Here is a 19883-nt window from a genome sequence, read left to right as displayed (position 1 = left end):
TTTTATATGAAAAACAGATGGCACAGTGCTGGCAGTGAAAACTACACGGATGCATCAAATGACCAATGAGCCGACAGCCCAGAGGAGTAATCTCTTTACTTGGATTTAATTTGTTGTGATTTTCCCTCAGTGACAGTGGGTTTCAGGCTTACTTACTGAACACAGCAGTGATAAAAGCTGACACCTGTGCACCATTAAAATGCTGTGTTTACTGTGCAGATACTAGGCTAAAAATGTAACACAAACATCTCAGTTTCAAGAGTGTCAAACATTAATAACAATAGGCGATGTAAGATCTTGTTATGAACAGGAAACAGTTGTCAAATTCTAAATAGTTATAAGGAAGAAGGAAGGAAAGCAGGACAAAAACTACCAAGAATGATCTAATCAGCACACTTTAATTTGCAGCATCAATGTGATGCCATTTGTGGCCAAAACGATTATGTAATGCAAGCAGTTTCACTACTATGCATTTATTCCTTTACTTTATAACTGACAGCAGAGCTAAGTCAGCAGAGTGAAAAGGGATTAGAAAACTTTTCTCAACATGCAAAGATAGATGACGGAACATAATCCAGTCATCTATGCCCTTTCTAAGAGCAGGGAAATTCTAAGAAAATCAGAAATCATAAAGTGCCGAGTGTGATATCAGACCTTTCACTCCAGTAAAAAAACAAAAAGCATCTAATGGTAAAACAAGAAAAACTTCACTTACAGAGTAGGAAAATACAACCCATGTGAATCTAGACTTGAGGGTGTAAATATGCATTACAATGATTAAGATAATGAAAGCAGCTCTAAAGACCACTTTATGACAGCAAGTTCAAATAGTGAGGCTGTTAATGTACTGGCGCTGTTTAACTCCAAACACAAAACTAATAATTTCAGTTTAAATGGGAGAATGCCCATGGGTAAGTGCTGTAATGAAATTATTACTAAATTGTCTTCAGAAGTTCAACCCTGTGCTGCCAGAAATACTAATACTCAAGACAAGAAAATGAACCAAAGATACAGAGACAGCGCAGACTGTCAGCTTTAACTTGAATACTAGTAAGGCAGTCAGGAAAGCCTTTTGAGTCTAGTCCACTGCAACTTCTGGCTTTAACAAAAACTGGGTATATGATAATGATACCGAATAAAATATAAATCAGTCAAGAAAAAAACCCAACAACAACAAAACACACACACACACAAAAACCACACCCTCACCTATGAGCATATGCAGGGGCTTGTAATGGACAGTTTCCTTATAACTGCCTTTAGTCTTTATACACGAAGCTTAGCATTATAATATGACATTTCTGTCCATTCATAAGTGATGGGAATTACACCTGATATATGGAAACATTTTTTAAACAAAGATCCATATTCACACATTAACATTTCATTTGCATAAAGATAACCCAGGATAACAAATATTATTCAAGTCATGCCACCCAGCTTTATTGATGTGCTTGATGGGTTTTTTTCTTGTTGGTAATTGGCATTGTTTATTTTCCACTGCTGTATTTTTAACTGAACTGCAATTAGAAAAAAGAAAAAGAAAGGAAAAAAACAATGCTATATTAAAATGACCAAAATCACGTGTACTCATTTACAACTTTTGAATTGGAGCTGAGGTATTATGACCTAGGGATGCTGTTGTCTGCACAGAACAAGAAAGTTATTTCAAGTGCAGACTAATTTGATTGTGAAATATCAGTACTCCACTGGAAAACCATAAAAAGATATGAATAACCTGAAATTAAGACATTTATCTGTTTCAGGCTGCTTTGCTTTAACATATTTGGATGGTCCCCAACGTGCCACATGTACAGAAAAACGCAGGACGCAGACAAGCCAGAGCTTTTAAGCCAGCTGAAAATCCGTATTGCACAACAGTGAAAGAACTAGTAAACAAGCAAATGTATTTATTCACTGCCACTAAAACTACATCGGGAGTTTAAAAAAAAAAAAAAAAAGGAAGGGAAAAAAGGTTCAGACAAATCCAGCAGCATGAAAGGAAAAAAACAATTACTTTTCAAGTTATCAACGAGCTCGCATTATATCTACGTATATTATATTATGTTGTGTGGAGAAAGGTCGGACAATTGAACACCTGTCTCTATAATTTTATGGTGCCTGATGAGTCCTATAATCAACCTGTTGGGCTGCCACCTCGACAAGGGAAAAGTAGCAAACATTCAAACACTAACTAAATGTGTATGTATAGCGTAACTTAAAGAAAGAAACTATTTTGGTCACGTTAAGTCATCATGGTAGCATAGATCAAGATTAACCTCAGCTCTACACCTGACAGGTCGCCCCTACTTAGCCACCTATCGTTACAGTGTTACTAAGCAAGTCAGTTAGCTAACAACTAGCATCAGACACAAGATCCAAGAAGTGCCGCTAGTGCTCGTTTGTGACTACCGAAAAGCCAGTTAGCGGTTAGCTACTTCGCGTTGAAGTAAATATATTTAATAAAAGTTACTCACCATTTGCGTATGTTTGCCCTGTCCCAGTCCCATTCTGAGAATTGAACCCCGCAGTTGACATCTTGAAACAGACACCAGGATCTAATTTAGAGGTGCTTGGTTGGCGAAAAGCTAGCTACGACTTTAGCTGGCTAACTAGCTGGCTAACTAGCTGGCTGACAGTCGCGGGTAACGTTTAAACCTGTAGCTCTGACGGCGCGTAGCCTGCTCAAAGCGTCGTCCGCGGCGACGTCTCCTATTATCTCAAAAAAAAAGTTGATTAGGTGACTTGTTGACGATTACAAGCCCATCGCCATTATCAAAAAACCCGTTCGGCTATCTACGGGTGAGTAACGATGGGCCTGGTCAGAGTAATCGTGTCAGACACTTCTCCCCTTTCACCGGAAGCTGGGATCACCCAGCAGGATCAACGTAGAAACTGTCGGGCATGCGCAGTATTTACACGTGGCATTTCCTCCGGTGCACAGGATTTTCCAGTGTACTAGAAACATCATCGAGTTCATGGACAATCACTGTGCATTTTTTGAGAAGCTGCTCATTTAATTGCACGTGAAATACAACCTGCGATACTTTTTCCAACGTATGGTGGAATCCTCTAATCTAAGTTAAAGCACTAAAAGAATATGCTATAGTTTGTCCCCAGGTGAATTCTTTTGGACATAACTGTATGGAAAAAACAACCTTGGTTAGTTGGGAATAAGCTTCATCTTTATAATAGGATTAATGTAGTTTAATTCACCTTTTTTGCATTTGATTAAACAGTCAAGCACTGGAAACATTTAGACTTGACATTGAGTTTCCTTACAACTTCTATGAATTCCGAGCTATTTGTTTTGTCCTTGCATGCAACTGGGAAAAATCCAGCATCATTGTTTTTAAAGTGATAAGAAAGTCAAAGGGAATACATTTGTACATTATTTTTTTTAATCACTGGGGAAATTCCATATGAATAAGAACTGGTGGACAAACTCCAAATCAGATGTTTGACCATTTTTGTCAAGAAATGCAGAAATGTGACAACAAAACTTTAAGAATAATAAGTCAGTTAACTATAATTTGTTAATTTTCTTTTTTCGTTTTTGCCAGGACTTTATCCTTCTAGTCATATGCACATAATATGATGTAGCCTATACATTTTGTGCTTATAATATAAAATGAAATAAGAATTGCTGAATGTAAAAATGGTCTACAAGTCCTATACATTTCAAATAATCTGCAAAATAATTACATCCTACATGACCTGTGTCTATCTTGGGATATGATGTTAGTGTTGTGGGTGTCTGACCTGAAAGACCAACACAAAAACTGTATAAAAAAATGAAATGAGCAGACTCTGTTTCATAAGAAAAATTAGATCCTTCAGTGTGTGCAGATACATGATGGAGATTCTCTATTACTCAGTTGTGCAAGCACAATTACTTCGCAGTGGTCTGCTGGAGGGTGGCACTGTGACTGGCTACAAATTTAACACTTTTGAAGCTGGAGAGCAGATCACTGAACAAACTGTTCCCATCATGGATTAATCCGGACCACCCTCCGCACCGGTTACTGTAGAGAGACCGCGAGAGAAAGCACCTTCTCTAACAGAGTGATTAAGCTCTGCTGACATAAGTACAGCTACATACCACATCACCCTCTATAATAAATAATATAATAAAATACACCTGCCTCGTAGAGAAAGTATTTGACGGGTATTTTTATTAATATTAATATTTTATCATCCTTAAAATCCTGTTCTGTTCACTCGTGATATTGAGTTTATTCCTTCAACTTAGAACTACTATGAGATATCATGTGATGATTCACTTGATGGATAAAGTCCTCCTCAGAATGTGACCAGTTCCCAGGAGGACTATCTTCTGCACCTCCTGAATGGAGTGCAAGATTTTATTAGTATAGTTTTCCATTTCTTTCTTTCTTATTATTATTTTACTATTAATTTGAACTGCTTTAAACAAATGATTTTCTAAATATGAGATAAACAAAGTACATCTCGTGATATCAGAGCTGACATGGACTTGCCTAACGAGATTATTTGACTATAACAATATGAAAACTTGGAGCAAACCATCACACACGCGTTAATACACCGATAAAATTATTTAATTAAAAAAATGAGCAAAATATGTCCATGTTGGCTCTGAAACAAAAAGAAATCCAGAGCGGAGCTAGATTTTAGTTCCCCTGCCGGAAAGATGACTGTGAAACATAAACAGGAAGCGGCAGGGCAGAGTTTTCGGGGAGTTGCTGGACAGCCATTGCAGTGTCGTGGCTCAGTAACAAAACACGAAGGAGGAGAGAAGGACCTGGCATTTTGCAGGCTCTCTGGTTTTTTTGAGCAAGTGACCAATTTACATGAGTATTAGAGCGAACATACTTGTTATATTAATCTACACCTAGATAACGGGTAAGTTTTTTTTTTGTTTAATGTACTTGATATCTGAAGAGTCCCGTAAACGTTCGACATCTAGGCTAGCAATTTCTCCCGGCTGCTAATGTTGCTACGTTAGCATTTCTTACACCAAGTTTACTGTTACGGTGCTGGGAGTGAGGTGTACATTTAACTTGACCCGTTGTCATATTTATTTAAACATTGGTGCTTATTTCAGAGTTGAAAAACAGTCGGAGTATTGCACAAATTTCATGGTTTTAGCACGTCGAAGAGCCGCTTTTGTAGCTAACTGCTAGTTAGCTAACGTAGCCATCGATGCAACGTCGCCTAAGTGATAGAGAATATGACACGTAGCTAGAAGCTTCCTGCTAGCCGGTTAGCCGGCCTCGCCTTCTCTTTTCAAACTATACCTAACCAATATATATATATATATATATATAAGCGTGGCATGGTTTGTTGGCATTCTTAAATACAGTCCTCGTTGTAGTTTTTTGGCTGAAGTGTAACCTGGCAGAGACCATCAATTGCTGTAACATTAGCCGTCATATTGAAGGTTAGCTCACTTCACTGCTACGTCTATACTGGCTGTTATAACCCGGGGATTTTGACAGCCGAGTCAAACCGCATTCGTTGTCTTCGCAGTGTTATGTTAGTTGACAGGTACTGCCTGAAACCTAAATGTGATAATAATTCATATCTTCTCAGAGGAGAAAATGTGCCCCATCTTAGTTTGGTAACACACTGCTCTGATAGGCTTTATCTAAGACATGAGCACTTTGCTACTAACACGCTGAACTAGGAATTCAAGAGGTAGATCACGTTAGTGTTTGAGGTAAGCGGTCTACATGGGTGACGATTTTTGATAAGACACCCCTGTTACCCATTTAATGTTGACTCAGCGTTATTGCAGTGTATTTAAATGTCAGATTTAATTATATTAGACATCTTAGTTATAACGAGTTTTTCTTTGAGGGCACATTTGAGTTCCCGAAGTCATCTTTTTTGTTGTCACAAGTTAAAGGTTCAAGGCAAAGGAGACAAATAAATATAGAGAAAATATAGTGGCCAATGAAATTAATTGCCTTGTTGCCAGTGTGTGAATGTGTGTGTGAATGGGTGGATGACTGGATATGTAAAGCGCTTTGGGGTCCTTAGGGACTAGTAAAAGCGCTATATAAATACAGGCCATTTACCATTTGTTGTTTCACATAACTTTGCAAAAGCGAACATTTGTAGCATAACTATTTTAATATATGTAACAACTAATTTCAAAACATAATTTCTCAAAGTACTGAGCAATTGAGCACAAAATTTTACTGAGCATATTTAAAAGTAAAAAAATAAATCAAACTAACAAAAAAAACTTAATGTATGTGAAAAGTTTGGGGCCCACCTAGGGCTGTACGATATAAGGATATATATCGGATGACGACATAAAAATGTCTATCGTTTCATTTTACGCTATCATTTGTTTCGTGGTGTTGCAAAATAAACTGTTTATGGCAATATTTTTTCATCGTTTTGATGGTCACTGTAGTGGCTATATTCATTTCTTAAAGTTCTCTCTTTCTCTTATATTTAATATAACCACACTATGGACGGACAAGCGCCTGTTTTTATGCATTGTCATCAGCAACAATGATGGTAAAACCATCGCGTCCGCTTGTTTATTTTCCACATAAACCTTTCTCAATAAAGCTCAAGATCCTGTTGAGACTTTTCAAAATAAACTGAATCACGTAAAATAGTATGCAGAGTATTTACCAATGAGAAGCAAAAAAGAGCCGTCAGGTGCTAAAAAATAAACCTTAGACTCAAACGTTAGAACAGGCTTTTCCCTGCAGCACGCTGCAAAGAAAACGGCGGCTGTTACAACCTATGTCTAAAAATGTGTAGTTTCATGCATCGGTAAAACACTCGACTCCAGATATATGACGCCCAGCTAGAAACACTTCAGCTACCCGAGATTCACAGAATTTACAGAAACTGTTACATTTTTGTGATTTATATCGTTATCGGACGATAGATGTTTTATATCGGGATATGAGATTTTGGTCATATCGCACAGCCCTAGGCCCACCTAATAGTTTTTGCCTTTTCCTCAATCGTATGACATGAGAATGGATTTTTAAGAAGTTGTTTCTTAGGGGGTGTTCTTTTAAGGAATCTTGTTGTCTATTAGATGGCCAGGAAAATTCATAAACTTCTGTTAAGATAACACAGGTAACGTTGACATCTTAAGTGGGGACCATTCGTCCTAGAGGCCCTTTATGGGGGAAAAAAGAAGGCTGTAATGGTTCGGAAACCTTCTTCATGGATAATCAATTTGATCAGAGTAATTCACCTTCATGTTTGCATTACATTTTTATTTGTTTACTCTAAAGACCCATTCCTATTTTCCCTTTATTTTGATAGTGTCTGTGTCTTTCTTAGGGCTACCGTTTGGTTTGGGTGAGCTCTTGTTCTCTTGTTAGAATATTGTCATTGTTCATTGGACTCTGAGACAGACGGCAAATGACAGAGCAAGTCAACAACAGCAAAATGTAGTAGAGCGTCAGCATAGTCTTTTAAAGTTGTTCATGTGTATTTTTTAGGGCATATATTTACCCGTCAGTGTGTCAGAAAGTCTTCTGAGATTTACCGACCAAACAGAAGATCTGTTGGCATTTGGCTTTTCATTTCAGACCCTAGTAGTAGCAGTTGGTCATGCTTGATGATCAGTTTGCACATCTTGTAAACGACACCGCCAAATGCAGTTGAAACAGAGTAAGGCAGCAGACTTCAGGCAAGCTTTTTATGGCCACATGCATCTTTTGCTTGCCGAATATTTTACAGTCACTGAGGCAGGCATGGGAGCATATCGGTCCACAGTGTGGCACCAGCTGACGTGTAGTTCAGCTGTATTTGCATGATCTTGACCTTTGTCAGCCTTATACTTTAGCCCTGGAGTTGTTTTCATGTTACGTAATTGGGGCCAGAGGTCTGTACCAGCTTACCTTGCTGTGATCAGTGTGCAGAGGATTGAAAAATGAGATGAAGTTGGAAATGGAGTGCAAAAACTTCTTATTGGAGAGGGGATGTTTGCTTTTTCTGTCCTCCCTTTTATTGAATGTCATAAGCATAGCTCTCACATATTTGATTGGGTCACTTAAATGGGAGACAAAGAAGCTTATATGAAGTAGAAATAAAAAATGAAGACTGTAAAAATGTGTCTTACCCAGAAAAAAAGAAGAAAAAAAAACATCTGTTACACAACAGAAACTGCTATTGATTTCATACTTGTAGTAGTTATCTGAGTCTGTTTATTTTGGATTTTTTTTTTAATTGGACAAACAATTAGGCTACCCCCATTTAAACGTCTTAGACGGCATAATTTTCAGATTAAAGCTCATGTTGTCTGTCAAGAAACTGTCAGATGGTATGTGATCAGGGTTCTGAATCTCCTGTCCTTCTGGAACAAGATAATCATTGGCTGTAGAAAGGCACTCACTGTTCTTATCAGCAGTTGCTAGTATCTGTGTGATAGGTTGATGCAACTGGCATATTTAGTTCTTAAGTTATGTGTTACCCTTTAATTGTGTTTATCACTTAATATTTTCAGATACTTTGGCAAGTTGGTTTTTGCCCTATTTAAAAAAAAAAAAAAAAAAAAAAAAATCACAATTTTACAACTTATAAAATTTGAAAAGTACTGTTGAATCAGATAAGATATTTTCTTTAAATATTTAAAAATTTTGCTTCACTTTACAGCACTTATCAGTCCAAAGGGGGAAAAATACCCTTCTCTGTGAATTAATTTGTTCTTTCCTTTGTTTTGAATCCTCTTTTTTTGGGGGGTGGGGTTGTTTTTCAGGATTCAACAGCTCCGGATATGTCATTCCTATTGGAGTGGATTTCTAGCGGTTTCAATAGCGTACTACAGTTTTTAGGTGAGTACCAACTAGGGATGGGAATCAAGAACCGGTTCCCAGTTGTCCATTTCCTTGGACTACTGGGAACTGTTAGTCTTGTTGGTCTGCTTGTCTATCGATCCAGTTATCGGTTCTTGCACTTGCCAATAGTGACACAGTCTATATTGTGGATATGACATTACTTTTATTGTTATTGCACAATAGGATGAGAATGCAATGGTAAACTGGAAACTCCATCTAGGACATAAACACCTGCATTATGTTGCTAACACAGCTTCGACTCTTTGCAAGCATCTAGTCAGACAGCATGCTAACGCTAAGCTAGCCAAGAACGCAGGGTGATGTTAAAGCTGAGTGACTGCTGACCCCAACCCAGCCAGACAGACCCTAAACTTCAAAGGTAACAAACTGATGAGCAGACAGGCTGCAGCCTCCGTTTCAACAATAGAATTACTGTGTTGATCACTTTGAAGTGTCTTTGTGCTGGTGTTCATCATTGCTTTGTGTTGTCAGTTTTGTGTTCATACCTAAACACTGAGAGAAAGATCATATTATTATCATTATCTTATTCCAGTGTTTTTCTAATTTTTCTATGTAACTTTGCACTGTCCACTTTCTGCTGTAACAAAACAAATTCCCCACGATAGCGATTTGTTTTGGTGTGTGAAACTGTAGCCTCTGTTTGTATTGTTAAATGGTAATTATGAGTCAATGCATTTCAGCTATGTTACAGTCAGTGTTGGGAAGGTTACTTTTAAAATGTATTTCATTACAGAATACATGCCCCAAAATGTATTCTGTAACGTATTCCGTTACGTTACTCAATGACAGTAACGTATTCTGAATACTTTGGATTACTTAATATATTATCATGCTTTTTACAACAACGTGAATGTACTATTGCTGTGTGATTTATTACTATTACTGAAGGTCCGCGACTCCGAACTGTAGTAAAGGGACCTCTGACTAAAACGGCGGGGTCCCTGTCGGCTCGTAGCCGAAAACTAGCTTTACTTTGTTGTGTGGGTCAACTTTTCTTGCGAGAGACAGAGAGAGGCGTTGAAAGACTGCTCCAACGGAACTTATTGTTTTCGGAGGAAAACACGAACACGGTGTACAGTCGAGTCTTAATAGCTTACTTACAACTGGGCTCGTCAGGCACTCTTCTTGGCTGAAGTGGTTATTATTATATTTACATGCTTCCAGCTCCCGTTTTTCCTCGATGACAACTTGTACCTTTCCACTCCCCTTTTTCTCTCTCCCTCCTCGAGCTCACAGACCCATAACGTGTATGGCAGTCCATTCTCCCTGCAGCACGGACTACACTGCCCATGATGCTACATTCTTTAGAGCTATGCTTGTAGCATTCTGCCTGTTAGCTTAGCACAACAACAACAACAACAACGAAAAGGCGCTCTCTCACCCAGGAAACACACAGTCGCAGAGAGAGAGAGCGTCGCCCTGTAACCATGGCAACCGTAACGCTGCCGCCTGGATCAACAGAACGTAGCTGTCAAACAAAACCCAAACAGTCCTGACCCGCGACAAAATGAAACAGGAAAGTACCGCAGTGTAATCCATTTATTTCAACAAAGTAACTGTATTCTGAATACCACCCTTTTAAACGGTAACTGTAACGGAATACAGTTACTCATATTTTGTATTTTAAATACGCAACGGCGGTACATGTATTCCGTTACTCCCCAACACTGGTTACAGTAAGATGAAAATAATGTTACGAGTAAAATTAATTACTTTCTCCTTGGAGTGATAATTACTTTTTTGAGTATTGACTAACGCTGATCTGCTTGCCGCTTGGCAGATCAGTGTTACGAGAGTCCATCTGTTAGTCGAACCTTGGATACAGGAGAAACAATGCGTTTTTCATCCTGGTCATGGAACACTGGACCAGCTCTTGGTCTGCATAACTGGCAATAAGTTGGACTCATTCCTGGTGGGTGATGGGATCCACCAGGGCTGCCCTTTGTCCCTGATTCTGTTCATAATTTTCATGGACAGAATTTCTAGGTGTAGCCAAATAGCGAAAGGCTTTCACCTGGGTGGTTTCAGAATCTCATCACTGCTTATTACTTTCTAGTATCAGCTGATATTTGCTGGAGCCACAGCTGTAAAAGCTACTGGTCATGATATCGGTTTGGATATCTGGTGAGAGGGAAACATGAAGATGAAACCAGGAGATGTCCTTACTGAATCATCAGAGCTGAACAGGTGAAGGAGAGACAGGTTTACCTTTTTAGGTGACATGAATGAGTTGAAGGGAAGTTATAAACTGTTTCTGAGAGACAAATAACATCAGGATCCTTTTCTAAGTAGCTGACAGCTGGTAACTGTGCAGGGGCGGGTCAGGGGGCCAGGTAGGGCATTAACAGGGAAAGGGGGGCACAAAGAAATACTTTTCTTTCTTATTCTCATTTAAAATGTCTCGCTTTTAAAAAAATAATTATCTGAATCTTACAACCAAAGTTTTTATCTGACGTAAAATGTATAGAAATCATACATATACCAACAGGACAGTGTACATCACTGTCACAACAGCGTTTATTTTCATTCAAAGGCTTTATGGCTTTAATACCTGGTGGGCCGGTCTCTAGTCAAAATGCCCAGGCCGATTTTTTTTTTTTTTTTTTTTTTTTTTTGTCCCAGTCCAGCCCTGAAGTCAGCTGTGACGTGAGGACTATATATACTGGCTGAGAGTGCTTGAAACTCGCTGCAATATCCACCTAAACAAATAGGTGTTGTCCCTCAGGCAAAACCTTTCCAAAGTTTCACACAGAAAGTCTGATCTTTCCAGGCTGTTGCAGCATCTCCCTCTGTGTAATATGGATATCTCTGAGCGGTGAACCATGGTGGTTAAAAACTGACAGGATTGCACATGCATGTCTTCAACCTGTCTGCACCTCCATGCAAGGTAACAAAAATTGAGAGATGCATGATCAGGAAAAATGCACCAAAGCATGTTTTAAGCGTCACCTCTGGCGTCTGCCGCCATTTGCTAGGGAGACATCAGGTATAATGGGCCATTTATTCAATCCTGACCCTGTTGACATAAGAGGGACACAGTGGGTAGTACAGCTTTAGTTGAGATCTGATATCAAATATAACTGAAGGTAAGGTATCAAATTAGAAATGGAATAAGTTGGATTGGTACATCCTCACTCATTATCTCCTAATCCACGCTGCAAAGTTTTATTGTTGTTCATAAAATATTTTTCAGCTGCAGCCCTTGTCAGGAAAATGCTTTGTTTTGTTTCACATTCTAACACATCCATTTTTACACTCTTACACTTTTGATTGTATCACCATTTTTTGGAGTGGTCATCATTTTTCAAATTCTTTCTATTGCTTCAGTGTATGTCTTTAGTTCCTGGTTAGAGCTCTAACACACGGTAGCCTATGGGTTATGGCATTGCCATTTTGCTCCCTGAAAGTCGCTCAGCTTAAAGCTTTCAGTGATGTCCACATGCTGCGTAAACATGAAAGCCTCATAAAGGATACATCTCTCAGAAACATGACAGAATTTTCCACCATTCTTTTTTTTTCCCCTCTTTTCTTTCTCTCTCTGAGTGTCCATTTGAAATGTGTACCAGCAGCTCTTTTCCCCAGGGTGTGCTGTTCTAGTTTCTGTGTTCGAACTGCTTATATGAAACGGGCGTTCCTGTTCTCCCAGTTAGACAGGTCGCATAGTGCTGCTGTAAGTAATGATGTCATCCAGTTGACTGACTCAGAAATGTTATAAATCCACCAGGTATCACTATGCTGACTCAGAGTTGTAAACACAAAGGCTTGTAATCTTGTTAGGAAAGTTGATCAAGGAGTGGCATAACTTTGCACCTTTTATGTTTTGAGAAAGGTTTTTTTTTTTTATATATATATTTTTTTAATAAATGTAAAAGAAAAAAGAAGAAGAAAGAAAAATAGTCAAATCAGTCCATCAAATTGGAAACTAACTACTTCTTTTTAAATAATCATTGTGTGAATTTGAGAAAACCAAAATGGTGTTCTGATTTATATAAACTTATGTGGATTAAATGTCCCCTGTAGTTCTAAGAACAGGTCTGAGCTTGACAGCCTTTGTTTAGTGTCACTGATTTGCTTTAAAGGTTAAAAAAATATATAATGTGATTCAGCAACTTAAAAAAAAAAAAAAGAGTAGTAGCGTACAGGTTTGTGTTCTGAAATACTTTTGGCTTTCTTTCAGGACTGTATAAGAAATCCGGCAAGTTAGTATTTCTTGGCCTGGACAATGCTGGCAAAACGACGCTACTGCACATGCTCAAAGATGACAGATTGGGACAGCATGTGCCAACTTTACACCCAAGTGAGTTGGTGCTTACTCTGTCACATGCATGCACGTTCACACATGCTCATTCGGTTATGTGTCAAAAGACTATCAATACAAAGAAATGGAGGCAGCTTTTACAGACATTTATATCTGTTTTCTTGTTAACAGACACTTTTAAAGCAGATGCTGTTGATTGGATGTAATATCATAAATGTAACGTACCTATGTGTAACATGCGCTTGGATATTCCATATGGAATTGCATTAAACTGATGTTTTTTCAGTATCTTTGCTTGACTAATTCATTTCCTCCCCTCCAGCCTCAGAAGAGCTGACGATTGCTGGTATGACTTTCACCACCTTTGACCTTGGAGGCCACGCACAAGGTGTGTCTGTGTTCTGATAGTTTTTGTATTTTACTGATTGCATTTTGTTTTTAAGGAAACAACAATATTCATTTGTATGGCTAATGTACTTCAGTTTTCAGTCTGGTTAGCCCAAGGTTAAAACAGAAGAGAAGTTGACAAATAAGATTTTTTTTTTTTTTTTAAATTTTGTTTGTTCACTCAGCCCGCAGGGTGTGGAAAAACTACCTCCCTGCCATCAATGGCATTGTCTTCCTTGTGGATTGTGCAGACCTCGGGAGATTGGGTGAATCAAAAGCAGAACTTGATGTAAGTACCCGCAACACACGTGGTCCCCATCACATCGCTAAGCGTCGTTTTTGACAGCTTGTAGTATAATAACAAAGAGAGAAATAAGTGTAGTTTTGGTTATTCATTGTGCATGTTACCTTTTACCACATGTATTTGATAATTGCAATTTGAGAAAAAAATGAGAGGAGATAATAGTTTTTGTTTTTCCCCAGTAAGTCCATATAAAGATACAAAGGGACCATTAAAGAACTACTCATAAAGGGATTATTTCTTTCAGAAAACAAGTAATCATGTAGAAAAAGAACACAATATAATTAATAATTATTTTAAAAATAAGAGAAAAAGGAAACATGTTGAAAAAAGCGTGTTTGTATGAAAGCGGCACCACAATATTATTGATCACAATTGTTTGCCCAATGGGTACCAATATTATGGGAATTATGATAGATTATACAAAACAGTATGGCAGTTTTTCTTTATTCAAATGTTTTTTTTTTAAGGGTTTCAGTTTGTGGTGCATTAATCTAATGTCTTGGATGTTTCTGAAAAATCTGCTTCTAGCCCCGCTTCTTAAAAGAGAGGGGTTCATTTCTCTTCCCTACATGTTCTAATCTACTTTTCAACCAGCCGACCAAAGGGATATTTCTGGTAACTAATTTACCAGTTTTAGAATAGTCTGAAAGGCAAAAGCTGCTCACAGAACATCCAAAACTGAGCAAATTCTAAAAGTGTAACATTGGCCAGTCAAATGTTTTGTTTGTATTTTAGGAGTTACAGGAAAATGTTAATCACACTCTTTATTTTCTAATTGTGTTTCACAAAAGCATGTTTTTTGCTGGCTTTTTTAAATTTAATTTTTAAATGGACAAATCTGGGTGAATGATTAATGACCTGGCATGGCTATAAGAATCACTCCTCCTCCTTGTATTGGAAAGAATTTAACCAAACTTGTGTGCAAGTTTGTTTAAATTCACACCAGCTGTGTTCAAGGTCACATTTTAGTTTTACAGGCAGTAACCTATGAACAGTGATGGTTCATAAGCCAAATGAGCTACAACGTCATTGTTACTGTGGTCTCCTGTCTGACTTCAAGTCACTAAAAACTCATGCTATTCAAAGGCTACTACTGTCTACTAGTTACATATAACTTAGTCAGTTAGAGGACAATCAAAGCAATAATTGTGAGAACTTACTAGAAAAAATTATAATAGCCATAAACGCTTCATTCAAACACCGCATTTTTAATTATTATTTTTTTTTTAAATAAATCTGCTCGTGAATTAATTTTTTCCCTTTAATTTAGAAGGGACGATGCATATTATTGAAGATATCAATGTAAATATACCAGAGTTAGCTAAAAGGCTGCTCCTCATCTGTGGTCTCTGACAGGTCAGACAAAAATAGTGAAGAAGAAATTTACCCCACACTGTCAGACAATGTACAACAATTTATTAGCCATTGTTTGAGATGAATTTTAAATGTGTTGAAGCATTGTCTTACTTTTTGGAATATGATTCCAAATCTACCTTTACCTACCAATACGAATGTTGTCACTCTCATTGACCCACCCAGGCATTAATGACAGATGAGACCATCGGAAATGTGCCTATTCTGATCCTGGGCAACAAGATTGACAGGCCAGAAGCCATCAGCGAGGAGAAGCTGAGGGAAATCTTCGGATTGTACGGACAGACGACAGGAAAGGTGAGACACCGTCCAAGTGAACCAAGGCTTTAAAGCTCTAAATGCTGAAGAACAGAAAAAAATATATATAAGTTCATATATCAAAATGTGAAAGGACCAACAGTCCTAGATAAATCCCTGCCTGGTTCTTTTGCATAACATGTCAGATATTTTATCAATGTAAAAGACATAGGGGATCATGTGCAGTAAATGAGCCTTGTACCAATGTGTTGTGGTCCCAAAGTGGGTTTGGTTTAATTTTTCTTTCTGCTTTTTTTTTTTTCTTCCATCCTCAGGGCAACGTTCCCTTGAAGGAGCTGAACACAAGACCACTGGAGGTGTTCATGTGCAGTGTGTTGAAGAGGCAGGGCTACGGTGAGGGCTTCCGCTGGCTCTCCCAGTACATCGACTAAAGAAGCCAAGCCCCGTGACACGCTGACACCACCACCACCACGATTATCAGGGCGAGCGCTAAATCCAACCATTCGAGTCGCCCACCGTTGCCACCAGTACCATCATGCTCAGCCCCACGTTCGGTTAATCAAGTCTACATCCACCTTCAGAGAAACCAGTACAACTTGATCCCAATAGACTTTTATTGGTCGAACATTTGGTTCTGCACTTACAGCATTCATACCTGTACATGAACACAGTTGTTTCCATCTCTCGCTTTTTTTTTTCTCTTCCCCTCTTTGAAAGAGTAACATAGCATTGGTTCCACAGCAAAGGGTGTTCAAATTCAAGTGGATGAATCTTTTCTATGTTGTCTGTCCTCTGCTGCCCCTTTCTCCCTCGCTCCCTGCGATCTGTTGATAATGATGATAGATGCATTATAAGTGTAAAACTGTACATGATTCCATTTATATAATCAACAATCCAATGCCTCTCCCCCACCCCCTCTTCAACAACATGTTAAACAATGAGAGAGAGCAACATAGTTGTATACATTGCAGTACACTTTTTTAACAGTAAAGACATTCAACATCGTATTTAATCGCAGTGTTTTTGTTTTTGTTTTTTTGCTTTCCCCACATGGTTTCAATAACTAAATGAAGTGGCCACATGCACACCCCCCACTCTATACATGTGGCTGTTTTACCCATTTATTAAAATGGAACAGTGCATTGATCTTGGTGTATCAGAAATGTGATGAGTTTCTTTAGGTTATTTGAAAGTTAAAATACTCTCATCCCAGGCTCTGTGGGCACAGTCACATTATATTGAGTCAAAATAGTCAATAACACCCCCCCCCCCTTTCTTTTTCTCTTTTTTTTTTTCCTTTCTTAAATTTACATAAGAGAAGCATGGGGTGGTAACATAACTAACAAGAGGAACGTCTTAATAGAAGTAATACTGGCTGTAACTCTGATAAGGTTTGAAATTGTGTAGGTAGCACAATGGTCAGTTGATGCAAGGAAGACTATTTAAATAAATTAAATGAACTTTGCAATAAATATCTTTATAATAACATGCAGTAAGAAATGAAGCGAGGAATAAAATAAACAGCCAGATGTAACGTCTAGTAGTCATCACTGTTAGAAGTTCATACTACAGATGTACGTTCCTGCTCAGACCTTTTCACAGGGTTAATCTAGTGACCAAGCAGAAGACACGTCCCACAGTGGGAACAGGTAGATAGGCTTAAGACACCTAAGAAAGGGACCATATATATGAAATGTACACAAACATCGTACATGGATTTTGTATTTCTAAGTGGTATCCTTTGATCTATGTGCATTACCAGATACTATTATGCATGCCTTGTTCTTTTGAGTTTTTTTGTTTTATTTACATTTACTCCACAATACAACAGGAGAGAAGGAGATGCCAAAATTCACTATGAGATGATTGTTATGTTTTTGTTTTTATTTTGTAAGGAAACAATGGAATTGCGCATAATACATACTTTTTTCTGTCCCTGTCCCTTTGTGTCTCTTTAATTCCCTCATGACAAGATGATGAGCTATTCCAGCAAGGGTGGGACTTACTGTTGTTTGCATCATATGAAATGTAATAAATGTTTGCAATGAATAACAGGCTAAACCTTGATCCCCAATGTAGACTCCTTTTTTCCCCCCCACTTTTCTTTAATATTAATGTTTTTTCCATCAGCAATCAATTGGTGCTTCACACCCAAGCGCCTTATAAATCAATGGAATTTTTTTCTTCAACATTTTCCAGATGTGGTTCTTTTGAAATCACATTATATTTTTGTGAGTTAATAACATCCAAGAGCCTTCATAACTTTAGTTCAGGGGAGACAAGGGGCTGAAAAACACATTGAGGCCCTGCAACCTAGTCAGTCAAATCTCTCCAAGTGTCATGTTCTAAATAATAAATCTAGTCTTGTTTTTGTTCATTGTTTATTTCTGTAACCAGTATTGGTGTCGTGGGATTTGCCAGTCTTAACGGCACCAAATTAATGTCTGGTGTAGAATAATAGAAACTAACATTGGTACCCTGGATGTTTTATCCCTTTTCTGATAATTCACTGGCTAAAATCTTAATTTGAGGTCAACTTTCAAGGGCCAATATCACTTTGTGAGACGAGTAGTAGTCAAAATGAGTTATAGTCCATAAAAGGCCTACATTTTTATACCTCACTTATCTCTCAGGTAAATTAAGACATTGCACAAAAAACACTTGATTCTGAGAGGGTCAGGTGCAAAGTTTTTTCCTTTCCTTTTTTTATGTAACGGTCCAATTTTGTCTCTTTTATTCAAGTAAAAGTGTCAATCCACCAATATTAACTGATCTAAGAATATGAAATAAAAATCTTAATTTTAAAAGTAACAGTATCAAAAATTAATTTAGTTAGGGTACAAATTCAAAAATAATGTTGATGAATTACTGTTTGCCAGTTTAATAGTCAAGTTCAATGATCTCTAAGATAGTGATCCCTTCAGGAAAACACAAAATGGTCCCATCTCTGGGATCATGAGATGACAAATGGGGCAGGGGGGAAAAATCATATATTGAGATTACAGTTTAAAAATGCTTAACAAGCAAGAAGGTTAAGAACATTCAACAACTCAAAGAAATTCTGAATGTGATGAAGGGTATGAAATGAAAATGACTTTTTATTAATAGGTCACAAGACAGGTTGGTTGGCAATGACTGTCACAATAAGCTTTTGGCTGATGACTCCACATATGCGCATACAATGTTCTCAACAAATTTATATTATTATGATTCATGACCATCTGATAAAATAAAATGAGCATTAAACATGAAAAACAAAACAAAACAAAACTGCAATTTATAAACATTGTTAAAAAAAAAAAAAAAAAAAAGATGTTGCAGTGCTGGTGCTTTTGCTCTGACTAAAATAACCCTGGGTAGGATGTGACAAATATGACAAATATGTAGGCTGCTTACAATGTAATGTGCCCTGAGATAGCCATTGATGCTACCTAAAAATGCAATGATTTGATTTTGTAACTACAGTCCAGAATTCCCTGATAAAGTAACAAGTAAAAGTAGATGAAAAATAACATCAAAAAAGAAAACAAAACAACATATTCACCTAAATTTTATCCACATCACCTTTATGGGTGGAAGAAGTATCTCATCGCAATATTAAACAGCATACATCAACATGTTGTGCTACTTGAGTTATTAAGCTGTCGTGATTTACATTATGAAGTTTGTGGAAGCATTACGTAACTGTGGACATTAAAAAACCCATTTTGCCTTTATGTGTATTATTTAGTTTCAGCACAAGCGTCGTACTGTGTAATGCCACTAGATGGCGCAGTCGAGATGGGAGAGTATATTTGAAGGATCTCAGTAAATACTAGAAATAACAACAAAATAATAGAACAATGGGGGGTACAATAGAGTCTTTGAAGGAAAGTGCACTCATTGCCTCATAAGCGCTTTATTACTAATAAAGTTCTTTTAAATCATTTAAGAAAAATAAATATAAAATTTTGTCAAAAGAGATTTAAAAGGTACATTGAAGAGAAGGAACATAACTGTACAGATCTTTTAAAAAAAAATTGTGTTTCTAAATAGCACATCCAATGCAAATTCAATGGTTTTAAATTCTTTTCTTAAATAGTTGTGATGACTGTCATTATTATATAATACATGTTTTAATTTTGTTTGCTTTTTAGAATCTAAATATAGAGCTTTTGTTGTCTTTGGTTATTTTTTCTTGCACTTTGTAAACAGTACCTCTTAGCCTAAACAATCTTCCTTTCAATTTTTAAACAAAACACAGGTACATTTTCTAAATGCATTATAATTTATAACTGTTTTTTCCCCATCCTGTCATCAGGCTTAGTGTAAAGACATAAGTTACACAAAATTACAATCTTCTCACAGTTCAGCTCTTTTTGTCACTGTCTTTGAGCTTAGCTTTTCCAACTAGAGAAGCAGTACTTGAATGCTGGAGGTTTCTTGAATGAACCACAGTAGTTGAGGGTTGGACACTGCTGTTCCCAACCTCAACTACTGT

The 19883-nt window shown here is 37.5% G+C and overlaps 2 protein-coding genes across 4 annotated transcripts in view; one reads left to right on the top strand and one right to left on the bottom strand.

The window, feature by feature from the left end:
* sec24a (SEC24 homolog A, COPII coat complex component) overlaps nucleotides 1–2897 on the bottom strand; it is a 32187-nt gene extending 29290 nt beyond the window's left edge. For all 3 annotated transcript variants that reach the window (XM_026181649.2, XM_026181650.2, XM_026181651.2), the window contains exon 1: nucleotides 2478–2897. In XM_026181649.2, the coding sequence (XP_026037434.1) occupies nucleotides 2478–2538 (61 nt within the window). In that variant the 5' untranslated portion in view covers nucleotides 2539–2897. The remainder of the gene's footprint in view (nucleotides 1–2477) is intronic.
* Nucleotides 2898–4678: 1781 nt separating this feature from the next.
* sar1b (secretion associated, Ras related GTPase 1B) lies at nucleotides 4679–17470 on the top strand. The gene is made up of 7 exons (XM_026182027.2): nucleotides 4679–4884; nucleotides 8723–8798; nucleotides 13000–13119; nucleotides 13403–13468; nucleotides 13653–13756; nucleotides 15311–15442; nucleotides 15718–17470. The coding sequence occupies exons 2-7, from the start codon at nucleotides 8741–8743 to the stop codon at nucleotides 15832–15834; spliced, it is 597 nt and encodes a 198-aa protein (XP_026037812.1). The 5' UTR covers nucleotides 4679–4884; nucleotides 8723–8740; the 3' UTR covers nucleotides 15835–17470.
* The last annotated feature ends 2413 nt before the right edge of the window (nucleotides 17471–19883 follow it).

This window comes from Astatotilapia calliptera, chromosome 10 (assembly GCF_964374335.1).
Source record: "Astatotilapia calliptera chromosome 10, fAstCal68.1, whole genome shotgun sequence".
Classification (NCBI taxonomy): domain Eukaryota; kingdom Metazoa; phylum Chordata; class Actinopteri; order Cichliformes; family Cichlidae; genus Astatotilapia; species Astatotilapia calliptera.
The sequence above is the reverse complement of the archived record's forward strand: the minus strand, read 5'-3'. Positions and strand labels throughout refer to the sequence as shown.